Source organism: Capricornis sumatraensis, chromosome 1 (genome assembly GCF_032405125.1).
Source record: "Capricornis sumatraensis isolate serow.1 chromosome 1, serow.2, whole genome shotgun sequence".
In the NCBI taxonomy this organism is placed as follows: domain Eukaryota; kingdom Metazoa; phylum Chordata; class Mammalia; order Artiodactyla; family Bovidae; genus Capricornis; species Capricornis sumatraensis.
The window spans coordinates 101,569,391-101,585,101 of NC_091069.1; the positions used below are offsets into that span (position 1 = coordinate 101,569,391).

Below are 15,711 nucleotides of genomic sequence, written 5' to 3' on the forward strand. Positions count from 1 at the left end.
CTGTCTTTGGAGAAAGTGCCGTGCGGACCTTGAATGCATTTTTGACCTGGGGGATGTATTTCAGGGTCTGATAAGCAGGTTGCTCACCACAGAGCAGGGGATCCCTATAGCGATTGCAGTTTGTCTGGGGTGGCAGTGACCCGAACACCATGCTTAAGCCCCCGTGCATCCAGTACGCGTATGTCTTCCCCCGATTCTTTGTTTTGCTTTTTTTTAATTAAGTTTACATTTTAGTTTTTTCAACATTTTGTTTACAATGTTTGTCTGAAATTTCTTTTATCGGCTGAAATTTATTTCTTTTATTGTCTCTTGTCATATCCTAGATTTAGTGTTCTTGTTAAATATATTTGAATACAAAGATATTGGTAAAAAAAAAAAAGAAAAAGAAAAAAAGAAAAACTCCTGGAAAGGAGGATATACCTTGCCATGCTTTAAAAACAAAAATAATGACCTTGATGCCTCTCACTTGACAAAATTACCCTAAGACAGCCTGAGAAAGATAAGTGATGGGGTACATGGAATAATCCATTTTTCAACATGATGGTAACGTAAAACATGTATATCAGATGCTAATGGTCTCACTGGTTTGGTTGTAATATTAACATTTTCGTCAGCCTGATCTGTGGGTGGGAAATCAGATTGCTGTAATTCCCTAGCTCTAAGCACTGATTCAAAACTGTGCAAGTGATTGAACAGCTTTGGTGATTTGAAATTCATTTCAATGAACGAGTGAAGGCTTTGTGAAATTTGCATTTGGTGTTGGCCTTTAAGCAGCTGGAAATATTAACAATACTTCTTTTTTCACATTTATCCAACCGAGGTGCTTCTGACATTCCTTTCACTAATTATTACTAGATCTCCCCTTCCCATTGGGATCTAACTTAAGAAATTTTTATTTATTTTTTGGAGGACTGAGGCTTAGTTCTACTCGCTGTTGCTGAATTCTGATGAAATGTTCAGACTTTCACATAAAAGGATGGCCCCCCACTGTCCCTTGCGCATCCCTGGGGTGCCTTTCTGATCTATTCACCTTTAAGCCCCAGGCCACATGGTGGTATCCACATAGTGTGCTCACAAGTCAAGGCACAGGCTGCCTCCAGCTGGTTGTGCCAGCAGCCCTACATCAGGACGCCGTGAGCTGCAGTCATTTCCAACAAAACGTGAAACCAGTGGACTGGGGGCAGTCACAGCGTGCCGTTGCTCTCACAGTCGCATTGCATTGGTGGAGCATGCTGGGGCAGTGGTTGTCCCTTGCCTTGGCATCAGTGCTTTTGGTAAGGAAGCATCTTCTGATCATTGCTGATTCCTTTTCTTTAGTTTTGTTCAAAGTACAAATAGCTCTCTTGTGTTTTCTGGTTATGAAACTAATAGACACTCATGGTGAAAATTCAAACAATGCAGACAAGTGTGAAGTAGGAAGTACGCTGTCCCACCCCCCAGAGACAGCACTGCTCACCCTTCCCTGTATATCCTTTGGGAGAGTCTCCCATTTAAATGTGGAATGTCTATCATCATTCCCTTCTATTTGAAGACATTATTTCTTCAGAAGTTCAGTACAAGTTCAACTGGCCTTATCCCTCCATGACCTGAATGGACCTGGATCACAATTGTTAGAAATATCTTTGAAAGAGAGGAACCCAAATATATTCATGATTAAAATGTGGGATTTGTTACCATTCGACACAGATCAGACTCACATGCAGAATTGTGTTTGGGAAGAGAGGTTCTGTTAAAACGTTATTTCTGGAAACTTTCAAATTGCAAATGGAAAGTCGGACCCACTATCTAAAGAGAAATGTACTGGAAAAAAAAATCTGAAAAGTTGACAAACTGTGTATTGGATTGAACATGTAGAATCAACGCAGTGAGCTTTTCTGCACTAAAATGTACCCTCTTATCTACAACAAAGATGTGTGTATTACATAACAGTGATGTGTACATTTCTGACATCCCATACATAATATACACAGTTTGTATAAATACATACATTTAAAAATATATATGTACAGTACAGCTACCATAAAACTGTAGTATGCTTGAAGGATATGACCAGTGCCTAATGTTGAGTATAAGTCACTGCGTGTTTAAATCACCTCGGAAGTGCAGTAATTGTTATCAAATTAATCAGTGCAGCCAACCTTATTTATGAACCACATCTTTGAAACTGTGCAGTAGTATATACATATATATTTTTAAATAACATTTTTCACAGTTTTCCAGAGTTACTGTTGAAATCTGTATCACCAAAAAAAAAAAAAAAGCAAGATTTTTTTTAATGATGTAGACACTCTCCAAACCCAGTAATCTGTGTGTGATTTCCTGTTTGTAGATACCCAAGACACTTTAGCAGTCACCAGCCTTAATGCATGTACAGGATATTATTGTGACTTAATTTATCTGCAGTTTTTAATCCATGTGAAATTGGAATTTATAAACTGACTTGGATTAACTATGTCTGCCTTTCTAAGGTTGCAAATGTTACATTAAATGATTTATGTTGTAAATGAGAGCCATCGAGTTGTACGTAAAAATATGAAAAAATGTCCACCAATTTCTGTGAATATTTTTACAAGGAAACTTCAGACTCAAAATATATTCAAATAAGCATTCTGGTCCCTAGTTCATAATCTCTTTAGAATGGACCTTGTAGTTTCATAAAATTTTTTAAATGATGCTTCCAACAGATTATCATTACCAAGTCTGATTTTTTCATGGGGGAAAAAAGTAATGTTTTCATTATTGGAAGTATAGTTTGCTACTTGTCTTTCCCATTTCCCAGCATATTTACACACATGTGTGTGAGAACACACCCACACTGTCCCAGAAAATGCTGAATAGGGAGCTTAAGGGGGTTATTTTGATAGCTACACTGATGCCTGTCCAGCCAGCAGCCCCAGGACACTGTTTTACTCAACATTCCATAATGACAGAAGTTAATTCCCTCACTTGTGTCTACCAGGTTTTTCCAACTCTAACCAACGTGGTGGAGTAATGTCAGCAATATTTTCTTGAGTAAAATGAGAGAATTTTGAACTACTGAAGATAGAGATATTAGACCAGTGGCTTTCCATGATATATATCTCCTCCATGTGAGAGCGTTTTTTATTACTCTCATATTTTTTTACTCTTCTTTCTTCCCCTTTTCATTCCTTTCCTCCTCAAATTAAACTAAGAAGAAGTAGAAACAGGAACAGAAGTAAAACCGTTGCTTCATTTTGTCCAGCCTGTATCTTTATATTCAAATACAACACGAGAACCCTAGCTCCGGTCACCATGAAGACCACCTCATCTCAAAGACGACCAGAATGGGGTCCTTGGCTTTGCTTGCTCCAGAGACCACTGAACTTGGCACTCTTTCAGAGGTGGTTTGGGCTAAGAAATATCCAATAATCTTTCAAGAGCTATCTTCCCCTCATGCAGTTTAGCCTACTATTCAGCTGAAGTCTATTCCCACCAGAATCCTATTTTTAAGAAGTGGTGGCCCAGACGGTAAAGAATCTACCTGCAATGCAGGGAACCAGGTTTGACTCCTGGGTTGGGAAGATCCCCTGGAGAAGGAAATGGCAACCCACTCCAGTATTCTTGCCTGGAAAATCCCATGGACAGAGGAGCCTGATGGGCTACAATCCATGGGGTCACAGAGTCGGACATAACTGAACAACTGACATTTCACTGAATCAACTGGAGTCTTAAAAGATCTTTTTTTTTTAATGAAAGGAAAAAAACAACCCAACAACGTAAACTGCATTTCCAGCAATCTGGAGCCAGAGTTTATTTCCTTGTCTTCCCATTCCCAGAAGAACACAGTGTTTTGACATTACAAACTTCCTGACAAATAGCACAAGAAATGTTCAGACTTTTGAGATGCGTGTTCTCTTTGTTCAAACCGAATCCTTCTGTATATATCATCAGATGGGTTTGTTTGCTTGGCATAAGGGAAATTATAAAACTCTGTTCTCAAATGAAATACATCTGACCATGGTTTGGTTTGGGTTTTATTATTTAATTGGTGCTCTGAGGCAGCAGGGGGTGAATTTGGGGTCAGTTGAAAGGGGATATAGGCTCACAACTCTTACTCGTAGTAATGGGGATCAAGGGATTAAATCCCTCTACATTACTTTGAAAAGCCACCTCTTATGGCCAATTGTGAACACATTGCTCTGAGGGATGAATTCAAGGTACTAATTAATTGCCAGTCAACACGAGGATCAGCGTTTGTCTTTAAGCATCAAGAAATAATGTTGAGACCTGAAAAGCCAGATCGCAGACTCATTTCTAACATAGGAAAAGCTCATCAGAAAATGCTTATATCCAGCTATGGTGTAAGATAATGCCAATGTTTTGAATTATCCAAGAGTGCTCTTTGTTTATAAAAAATAATCCCAATTATCTTACTTCTGTATTGGTTTCCAATGCTTTTTCAGTTTTTCATAAAACAGGACTGATTTTTTTTTCCTCCAGTATTGATCTTCTTATTTCTAGATGCCCAAATGAGCAAAGAAAATACTTACCACTGAGGAATGTGCGTTACTTGACTGGGCAGAGTCTATCCACAGTAGCCAAATGTATGTGGCTTTTTAAAGAACATTCTTTGAGTCTCCTCTGTTACCTTCATCTGCAGCGTGAATGATCACCAAAGCTGAAGTATGACCTCATAGTTCAGGTGTCAAAAATCCTAAGCATGTAACACACTCATCTTTAGTGATAGGCACTTCCTTAGCCTTACCAGCTATCTCTGGGATCTATTTGTAGGGCAAAAAAACCAGTATTAACACTTTCCTTTGAGTAATTTGCAAACTGATTATGAATCCCCTGAGGTCCCCAGGGCTGCCAACTCAACCCAAAATTTCCTTCTCTGTGAACTGGCTTGATTTTTTTTCATTCCTTTGGGTTCTTTTTTTTTCCTTCTAATCAGTCAGATTCTGTATCTGAACTGTTTAGAAGAACAGTCACTAGAGACAGTGGGAACTTTAAGCAAACAGATTCAATATGAGAACTTGATGACGTTGAGGTTTGAAGGGTCAGGGGTAAATCAGGCTGCCTAGACACTCCTCCTTTGCTTGCTGCCCCCAGTTCTTGGATAAAGCCCCTCTCCACGAGTCCATTTCCTCTGTGTGAAATGTAACCCAATTAGCTGCCGCGCCAAAGATCCAATTGCGGACCACCAGGTTAGAGCAGCGGCTGGAGACCCCAGTTGTCGCCGGCAGCTGGAGTTAAGCATCACTGTGACAACAGAGGCAGCCCAGTCTCTTCTACGTACCGTGATGCAAAGGTGTGTGATGAGCAAGGTCCCAGCTCCGACCCAGTTCTCTGGAACCAAGAGGATGACAGTGGGGTCTCCATGGGACCCCCGAGCTATTGCTGTTACCACTTTTGAGTCCAACCTGCTAGTAGGCAGGGCTCTAATAGACCAGTGAGGGGGCAGGGGTGGAGGGGTCTGTCCTTGCCAGGTCCCCTGCAGGTGGTGGTATAATCCCACCATTCCTTTCCTCGTCCAGTCCTGGCCTTAAGAAACAGGGGAAGGAGGGACATGGGGTGCTGCTCCCCTTGGGTGCCTCTTCAGTGAGAACACAGCCTGCCTCTGGACCACCAGGCTCTGAACATCCTGGTCTGGCCAGATGGCCCACGGCACTGTCTTCTCACTACCCATTCTCTCCTGGCTTTCCTTTGATGCCAGTTCTCTTCATGAGAATCTTGCCCCTCTGGTGGTGACTGTTTTTGTTTTGGGGGGCTGGTGGGGTGGAGGACAGCTGCTCTGGGAGGTTTGTCCCTGAGAAAGGGGACTTGTCACACGGGTATGTCACAAGCTTCAGGAAAGCAGAGACCCCTCCTGAGGAAAGGGGGGGTTTTCCCTCTAGTGGGCTAGATAATTGCCTCAATGTTACTGCTTAATTGTAGGCTAACCCTTACTCAGGCTCCCTGGAGAGGGAAAGCCAACCGAGAACTCAGTGACTTTGTGAGAATGACCGTTCTCCCTCCAGGCAGCAAGACAGAGCCCGGAAATCTGACCACTGACCTGACTGTCATCACCGAGGTCAAGCAATAATGTTCAGTTGAGGTTTTCAGCTTCTACCTAATATTTCTATTATTTAGACATGGGGGCGTCCTTGTGCCCCACCATCAGTGCTTTGAGCTTAGCCGAAACAATCATGAAACGCTCATTCAGAAGGGCCCCTTCTTGTCATACTCACTGGAAACCCCTTTCCTAGTCTTTCCCTAGGACGAAAGAGTAACAACTAACAGTCATGAAAATTCCAGCCTGATTTAAGCCCAAATAATACCAGTACCCTTTTCATAGCAGCACAACACCTGGGTGAACTCATCAGGTATTCAGATTAATATTAGCATGAGGAGGTGGAGATTCGCCAGCTAGACACTCAGATTTCATCTCAGGCAGGATGTGAAGGAACAGACACGCCTACTACAGCGCGACAGCGGGCTACCGCCACGGTTCTGTGAAATCAAGTTCAAAGTCACTCTCACACAGTTTGCCTCAGCCAGAGCAGGAATTTTAATCCCACCATTTTCCTTTTGCTGTGTCATCTTGGATGTCTATTCATGGAGCTGGCAATTCTAATTCAAGATTTCAGTGTGGGGATATCAGAGGCCCCATGTGTCACGCTAAACACCTTTTCAAATTCTGCATCTTGGTCTTGGGAAAGCTGCCAGCCATTTAGAAACCTGCTCATCCCCCGTGAGACATCGCCAGGCATGCAGCTGAAGCAGCCATCAAACCAAAATAAAGGGCCTTCATCTCCTCTTACAGGAATTGGTCTTAGGATTATTTCAACAATTGAAGAGGATTTTAAGTCAGATAGTTCTATACAGTAATTTATGCTGTAAAAATATACATATTGTAGCATTGATTATAAACTATATTTATTAACATCCAATACCATTTTCATTTTTGTCTAGCTGTTCACTATTAAAAGAGCTTAAGTTCATTTTTGTTATGTGATATTCATTTGAGACTTCTTGTGAGAGCATTTGATAAGGGTAAAAAGCATAGGATCTGTGTTGATCATCACTATTTTAATCCAAGTAGTCATAATGGTCTGTTAAGAATCACCATGACACGCCCTACTCCTGATGAAATTTAGGAGTGCTTTCAGCTACATCTTTAATAATGTGATTTTTTTAAAAAAATCTTAACCCAAGAAATTAACAAAGAATGATGGCTTTAGCAAGGAACTCTTCTTCCAGGTTTTGTTGAAATTCGTGAACATTTTTTCCAAGGAAATTCCAGTGGACCCTCCCTAAGTTACCAAGAGCTCTTCCTCTTCCAGAGGGGTCTCATCTCCCAGCTGCTTCAAAGACGCCTACAGTCCTGGAGGGAGGGTAAAGTTTCTCTCCTTTGCTGGTTGCTCGGATCTGCTTACAGAAGTGCAAATTATCTCCCTCTTGTATTAAAAAAAAAAAAAAAAAGTTGCTCCCCCGCAGCTGTATTTTATCATATTGCAAATAAACAGAAGTACACATTCAAATCATGAATTATTTGGGCAAGATATTAGGAAGGAGTAGAGAACAACTAATATTAAGGATTTGTCTGGGAGGATTTTATGTTTGGTCCGAGTTTAAATCGACGAGTACAAGCAAGGATGATGGCATCACTGGCCATTTATTTAACTGTATGGAGGTTTTGCTGTGTCTGTAAGTCGCATGAAACGCGTGAGGCACAGTTCTGGAACGGGGAAGCGTCTTTCTGTACTGTAACAGAATGAGCATTAAGGATTTGTGAGACTAAGCACTTTTATATTTGACAGTAAAAACTGATGCATCAGTGAAAAGTACTTTTTTTAATATCTCATTAAACCTTGAAATCCACATCACTCTGTCTCACAAACATCCTACTGTCTCTTCCTAGAACCTCTTCCGAGTAAAATGTCCTTTCTCTTGTGTTACAGGATTTTGTGTTAAATGTCATCCTCTTGTCACAGGCTGTCTTTTCCTCTACAAAAGTCTGAAGGCCTCTGAACTGGAAGAATGGATAAAAGCATTTTAAAGAAAGGGGCACTGATCTAATAATGCTTTTGGCAGAAGAAGTTCAGTGTTAGTTTGAAGTGAAAAATAAAGCAACCTGTGACAGAGCCTGGAATCACCTTGCTAAGAGAGTTTTTGATTGTCGTTTATTGTTTGTTTATATATCCGAGCTTTGTTTATTAGCTGTTATGTGACTTAGTTCGGACACAAACAGCAGATGGACATTGAAAATGGTCCATACTACAGCTAACGTAAGCCTACATTTCTGTTTCCCTTTTCTTTTTTGTGTCTGACTTTTTAAGGAACTTTTGAACCATTCTCCACAGAAGCAGCATTGTTATAGGTTCCCACCAGCAGTATATGTGAGTTCCAGCTTCTCGACACCCTCAACACACGTTACCGTCCCTTTTCGTAATGACTGTTCTACCAAGTGTTAGATTGTGGGTTTCACTTGCATTTCCGTAATGACTACTGATGTATGTGTGTCAAAGAATTAGTCGCTCAGTCCTACCCGACTCTTTGCAACCCCATGGACTGTAACCCGCCAGGCTCCTCTGTCCATGGGGATTCACCAGGCAAGAATACTGGAGTGGGCAGCTGTTCCCTTCTGCAGCGACTCTTCCCAACCCAAGGATGGAACCCAGGTCACCTGCATTTCAGGCAGATTCGTCTGAGCTACCAAGGAGAATCCAGTGACTGATACTGAGGTGCTTATTGGCCGTTTTAAAATCTTCCTTGGAGAAACACCTATTAAGTTAGCCACTTTTAACAGGTTATTTGTCTTTTGCCTTGTTGAGTTGATAAGGATCTCTTTTGTGTTCTGGATATGAGTCCCTGATCAGATGTAAGATCTGCAAATATTTTCATTCTGTGGTCATTTTTTCACTTTCTTGTAATATCCTTTTGGGTACAGAAGTGTTTAATTTTGATGAGGTACAAGCTATCTATTTGAAATTTGTCTCTTGTGCTTTTTCATCATAGCATATATAAGAAGGGTTTGCCTAACCCAAGGTTATCAAGATTTACTCATATTTTCCTCAAGTAATTTTAAAATTTTAGCTCTAAAATTTAGATATAGGACCCACTTTTGGGTGGTTTTTGTATATAGCATGAGAAAGGGATCCAGCTTCTTTCTTTTGCATGTGGATATCCAATTGTCTTGGTACTCTTTGTTTAAAAGACTGTTCTCACCCTCATTAAATTGTCTTGCCATCCTTGTCTGAAATCAAGTGACCACGCACTAGAAGGTTTATTTCTGGTCTCTAATTCCTCTGTGTCTTTCCTATGGCAGCACTTCACTGTCTCAATTACTGTAACTTTGTAGTAATTTTTAAAATTGGAAACCCTGAGTCCTCCAACTTTGTTCTTCTCTTGTAAGTTGTTATGGGCTAAAAGTGGCCTCTTATTTAACCATCAGTTATGAATTAAATTTCCTGCAAATGCACTTGTTTCAATCAGGCAACATCTTGCCCAGTTTAAAAACAAACAATGTGCGCCTTAGTCTCCTGGCTGAAGGAACAGCAGGAAAGTGCAGAATGCGCTCTTGAGCCAGCCACACCCCGCTCACTCTCAGTCCCCGTTCTCCAAGAGATGCAGCCCATATTGGGGTTCTTGGGCTGGCATTTGGGTATCCTGCTCCAAGCTGGAGCATTTGATATATGTAATAGTGTTTCTGAGGGTACAGTAGAAGTATAAAGTTGTTCCAGAAATTCCGTGCCTCCAGAGTCCTGCAGCCCCTTTCTGCCCCAGTGCTCTCTGCTCAGACACCCCAGCAGCCAGTGTGGGCCTGGCACCTTGGCCGTGCTGTCCACTCCAAAGATACCACCTGGGCTGGCTGCCCGAGGTCACCGACTTCCCAGTGCTTGACAGGCAGGCCTGACCCCCGTGCCTCTCTGGGACTTTTGCATCATACATGTTTTATGTCTTTCTGGTCACTTTTCCTGATCTCTCGAGTCTAACAGATTCTCCTGTGATCATTGAGGGTGTGGGTTTTGCTTCATGGCTAGTATATGGGGACATAGAACAGAACAGATTTTGAATCTATATTTTAGATGTTTAAACACCCATGGCTGATAGATCTTGACAGTGTATTCCTTTTATCTACATGAAATATCCTTCATGGTCTTCTTAAGCTTCTGCTTCAAATTCTCTTTTGCCCCATGTTACATTTCTACAGCACCATATATTATATATGGAAATGCATCATTTATGATAATTTGCAGGTATCTTTTTCCATCCCAGGATCTCTTATTATCCTGTGTGGTTTTGCTTTAGGTTTGTCCCTCACCTATGGTTACAACAGCATATGGTTGAATGTAGGGTTTACCCACTGTGAGCACCTCCACATTTTTAATAGATGAATTTAACAGAGTCAGATTGGTTGTGACTTACTGACCTGCTTCAGTTTACCTGCCATCTCACTGTGAGTTCATTTGCCACAGTTTTCTGTAGTTTCTCTCTTCTGTCTGTTGTTGGATGGATCAAGTTATATTTATCTTCCTTTTTCCTACTGTCTGAAGGACTCCTCAGAAAAGAGAGAAAAGGAACCCTATTTCAATGTCCTGTTAAATTAGGATGAAGACCCGGGGCAAGACCACTGACGGGCACAGAGTTTCTATCTGGGCGCTGAGTGTCCTGGGCTTAGACACTGGGGACAGTTGAATGGCATTGTGGAAACACTAAAGTCTCCTGAATCATACCTTAAAAGGATAAATCTTGTGGTATGTGAATTATAGCTCTATGTTTAAGGTACTGACTCCCCATTTGTTTTGTAGTTTTGTTTTTTTTTTTTCCAGCATGTGAGATCCTAGTTCCCTGACCGGGGATTGAACCCCCACCCCCACCTGTATTTGCAACTCGGAGTCTTAACAACTGGACTGCCGGGGAAGTCCTTGTTTTGTGGCTTCTTGTATCATAGTCCTTGAGTTAATTCTTCTTTCAGATCAGGTCTGAGATGTCAAATATTTGAATCCTTGCATGTCTGAAAAACATCTCATTTTGGGTCCTCACACTTGTGTTGTTGTTACACTTGTGGAATAATGATTCCCAAGGATTTTCCTCAGAAGTTTGAAGCTATTTCCCCAGTTTCTCCTCGTATCCAGTGTTATTTTTGTAGTTATGTAGTCGCTCCCTTCTCTACCCTCCCCCTCCTACTCCCAGAAGCCTTCAGGGTTTTCTCTTTGTGCTTGAGCTCAGAAATGTCACTGTGAAATTGCTGATAAGAGTCTTTCCTTCTGTTTGACCTTGATTCTGCTCAGCTGCCTCCAGGACCCATACCTGTCCTCCGTCTGGGACCCTGCCTTCCGTTCCTGCCTGAGTGACCTCTCCCCTCCATGTTCTCTGTTCTCATCTGCTGAAGACCGGCTAAATGAATGTTGGCCGCTGTGGGGTTTGTCCTCCCATTCTCTTAACCGGTGTTTATCCTTTCTGTAGCCTTGTCCATTTTTGCTATTCAGAGAGCATTCCTACACTCAGCCTTTCAACTTACTCTCTTATCAGCTTCAGTGCTTCTGCCCATTTACTGAGAATTTTATTTCAATCATCAAATTTTTCATTTCCAAGATCTCTAAAACATTCCTTTTTATGGGTGCAATATCATTTTATTTCTCTCTGAGGATTCTAATTATATATGTGCCAAATTCTTGTTCTGTTCGCTCTATTAACTCTGCTCTTTGGGTGTAAACTTTTCCATTTGTTGGGGCTGTAACCTCTCTTTCATGGCTTTTTCAAACGTTCAGGGGTCATTGGCTGCCTGCTCCACTTCACATCTGGTTTTCAGCCTCTCTGCCAATTCCTATTCACTGCATCTAGGGAGCGTCCCGTCCCACCTGGGTGTTGCCAGGGCCTCACTTGGCCTCCCCATCATGACTGTCTGAACCCAGTGCTCCATACTGGGGGACTGAGACCTCTACTGCCAGCTTCTCAACCTTCAGGGTGGAGAGGTGGCAGCTCCTCTATGGTGAACAAAGTGACGGTCCTCCCTGGATCCTCCCAATGTTCTTGATCTCCAAGCTCATCACATCCTAGAGCAGCCCTCTATCTTTTTAGTTCTGCACAACCTCAGAACTGTGGTTTCCTCTTCATGAGGATCCTTTCATCCTGAGATGCTTCATAGTTCCAGGAACTTTTAAGGCACTGCTTCTAGTTTTTTAGTGCAGTTTGTGGATGATGGTGGTGGTGATGATGATGGTGATGACTGTGATGGTGATGGTGGTGGTGATGGTGATGATGGTGGTGATGATGAAGATGATTGTGATAATGATTTTGATGGTGGTGGTGGTGGTGATGGTGGCAGTGATGGTGGTGGTGGTGATGATGGCGGTGGTGATGATGGTGGTGGTGGTGGTGATGATGGTGATGGCGAGGGTAGCTGTGGTCATGGTGGTGACGGTGGTGGTGGTGGTGGTGGTGGTGGTGGTGGCGGTGATGGTGGTGGTGGTGGTGATGATGATGGTGATGGCGAGGGTAGCTGTGGTCATGGTGGTGACGGTGGTGGTGGTGGTGATGGTGGCGGTGGTGATGGTAGTGGTGGTCATGGTGGTGATGGTGATGATGGTGGTGGCAGTGATGATGGCGGTGGTGATGATGGTGGTGGTGGTGATGATGATGGTGATGGTGAGGGTAGCTGTGGTCATGGTGGTGACGGTGGTGGTGGTGGTGGTGGTGGTGGTGGTGGCGGTGGTGATGGTAGTGGTGGTCATGGTGGTGATGGTGATGATGGTGGTGGCAGTGATGATGGCGGTGATGATGATGGCAGTGGTGGTGAGGATGATGGCATTGGTGATGGTGGCAGTGATGATGGTGGTGATGATGGTGGTGATGGTGAAAATGATGATGGTAGTGGTGATGGTAGCGGTGGTCATGGTGGTGGTGGTGATGGTGATGATGGTGGTGATGATGAAGATGATTATGACTGATGATTTTGATGATGGTGGTGGTGGTGGTGATAATGATGATGGTGGTGGTGGGGATGATGGCAGTGGTGATGGTGGCAGTGGTGGTAATGGTGGTGATGGTGATAATGATGGTGGTGGTGGTGATGGTAGCGGTGGTCGTGGTGGTGGTGGTGGTGATGATTTTGAAGATGATTATGATAATGATTTTGAAGATGATTATGATAATGATGATTTTGATGATGATGGTGGTGGTGGTGATGGTGGTGGTGGTGATTATGGTGGTGGTAGTGATAATGATGATGGTGGTGGTGATGGTAGCGGTGGTCATGGTGGTGGTGGTGGTGATGGTGGTGATTATGATGGTGGTGGTGACGGTGGTGGTGGTGGTGATGATGATTATATCTCTCTGGCCATCTTGATCCTTTCTCTCCTTTAATAAAACCAAGCCTGAGTGTTTCCCAGTGGCAGGAGCATTTCCATACTGTGATCATTTCATACAGGAGCATTCCATACAGGCTTGATGCACCTCAGGCTTCCTTACCAGTGGTTCTGCATGGTGGTGGTCTGCATTCTTCCCTCTTCCATCTACCTCACTTTCTGAGATTGCCTTGGACATCTAGACTCCATGTTGCTAGGAGCTCACGGAGGCTGCAGCCCCACCAGCAGCCACCTCCTTGGCAAGCCAGCTCTGGTTACCCTGGCCTTTGTGGCTCAGTCACTGCTCAGGCCTCCCCTGAGGAACCTCTTTGCCATTCAGTCCTGCGGCTGCTTCTCCACATCTCTTATCAGCACATCCTGCAGGACCCCTGGCAGGTCCCTCCTCCCTACTGGCTGTTTCTGGCCTTTGTTGCTTCTGCCACATACATCAGTCTAGTATGGGGTGCTTTTTGTTTCCTACCCCTAATTTGGCCTTAAAAATGCTCCCTGGAGGCAGAGCAGAGATGTCTTCTCCATCACAGACCATGTGGAGACCATTTCTACCCTGGCCTTCAGAGAGCCACACCCAGAAACCAGGCAGTTCTAATCCACTGCTGGTCAACACAGCACCTTCTACCCTGAGTGTAAACCAGGGACCCATCCCAGGAAAAATAGTAGAGATCAGGTATAGTGCCGGGATGGGAGAGCTGGACCAGCACCAGGGGAACTTGCCCGTGAGCTGCCTGGACAGTGAGATACGGCCCCTGACTCAGGGCAGCTCAGAGAGTGAAGTGGGTGGCCTTCAGTTGGATGCCTCATGGCCTCAGCCATGGGGAGGGAGAGGACGAGGGGTAGAGACAAGTAAAGGGATTCCATGCTTTCCACCGGAATGACTCTAACAGAGCCCGCTGACCTAGAGGGCAGCAGTTTGCACTCAGCCACTGCACCCCTACAGGAGTCATTTAGCCTGGACATTTCTAACACAGGACTTGGGGACATCTCTGTGGAGGCTGGTGTCATCTCAAAGCAAGTAAGTAAGCAAGGTAAGTAAGGCTAGACTGTGGAAAAGGTCCAGCGGGTTGAACGCACAGGTGGACACCTGAGCCTGGACACAGGCCCCTCTCCTTGGGGAGGTGGAGGCAGGTGACAGCCAGATAGTGTGATTCATGGAGCGCTGGGAAGGCAACTCTACCTCCCTTGATGACTGACAGCTCCTGGGCATCCACTTCCAGGGTCTTCTTTGTAAAATGCCTGTTTTCCCATGAAGTGTCTCACAGGAAGTCCCTGACTCACCGTGACACCTTTCCACACTAGGAGACGATGAAGAGGCGGGGGTGCTAGGGAGGGCCAGACGCCCAGCAGAGGAGAGGGGGCTGCCCAGTGGAGGAGGAAGGCCCAAAGTCAAACCCGACCACTGCACCAGCACATGCCCCCAGCAGGCCATTTGCCCGAGGTTGTTTGCCTTTACAAGGAGACCGTGACCCTAGGGAGGCCAGCTTTATGTGGACCTCCTAAACTGTCCTCTCCTCACGGGCAGGGCAGAGTCTAAGAGGATATCCCCTGTGGGTAAGCATCGCTGCCTTCCTGGGAGAGTTCAACATGTTTATCTTGGGCTCAGGCTTGTAATTATGATTTAGCGGAACATGGCTTCGGAATGTCTTTTCCTTCGTTTCATGTAAATTAAGTTGCTGGTGCATGTGGGGATGTGTGTCTCTATTCCTAAGGGGAGTTGGAGAATTCATTACTTATTGTCTAGGAAGAGCTCTGTAGATAAAAAAGCTCTCTGGAAATGCAAGGTAGTATTATTCGGTGTCTTCGATTTGTAAATCATGGTGAATGGGTTGTTCTTTTATTCCGTTTTGCTTTTGTATGAAAATGATAGCTTCAAACGCTAAGTTCAGCAACAGCCGATACAGATGCTGAAGAACACGTGCAAGACAGAACACAGGTTTTTCTTCATTCACTCCCAGGGTGTGATTGGCATTAAGAATTCCAGCCAAGTAATCCGAGGCCCAGAGGCTGGCTCCAGGGATCCTACTGCCTGTGACCCTCAAAAAGTGCGTTAACTTCTCTGGGCCATGGCCGCCACAACTGGGAGGTTGACCAGTTGGATAAATGATCCCTCTGCTCCCTTGTTGGCATTTTGTGTGATACATCTATGTGTACATGCCTGCCATTGACTGACCCTCCTGACACATGGGACATGGTGCTAAGGTCTCCGTACCCTGTCTGAAACCAGAGCCATCAACCTGTCCAGGTCACACAACAAAAGGGCAGTGCTCACAGCCACTCTCCTCCCCTCTGCTCACGTTGCTTCCACATGGCTCCCAGACGCAAAGACAAAGCATAAAGGAAGGCAGTTACAGGCTCTGTTTGCTCTCATTTCCCTTCTGTAGCCACGTAACCCAACCTCAAACTG

At 44.1% G+C, this 15,711-nt stretch overlaps 1 protein-coding gene across 1 annotated transcript; it reads right to left on the reverse strand.

Annotated features, from left to right (window-relative positions):
- Window positions 1–12,128: 12,128 nt before the first annotated feature.
- Window positions 12,129–12,842, reverse strand: LOC138075510 (uncharacterized). The gene has a single exon (XM_068967351.1). The coding sequence runs from the start codon at window positions 12,840–12,842 to the stop codon at window positions 12,129–12,131; it is 714 nt and encodes a 237-aa protein (XP_068823452.1).
- Between the last annotated feature and the right edge of the window lie 2,869 nt (window positions 12,843–15,711).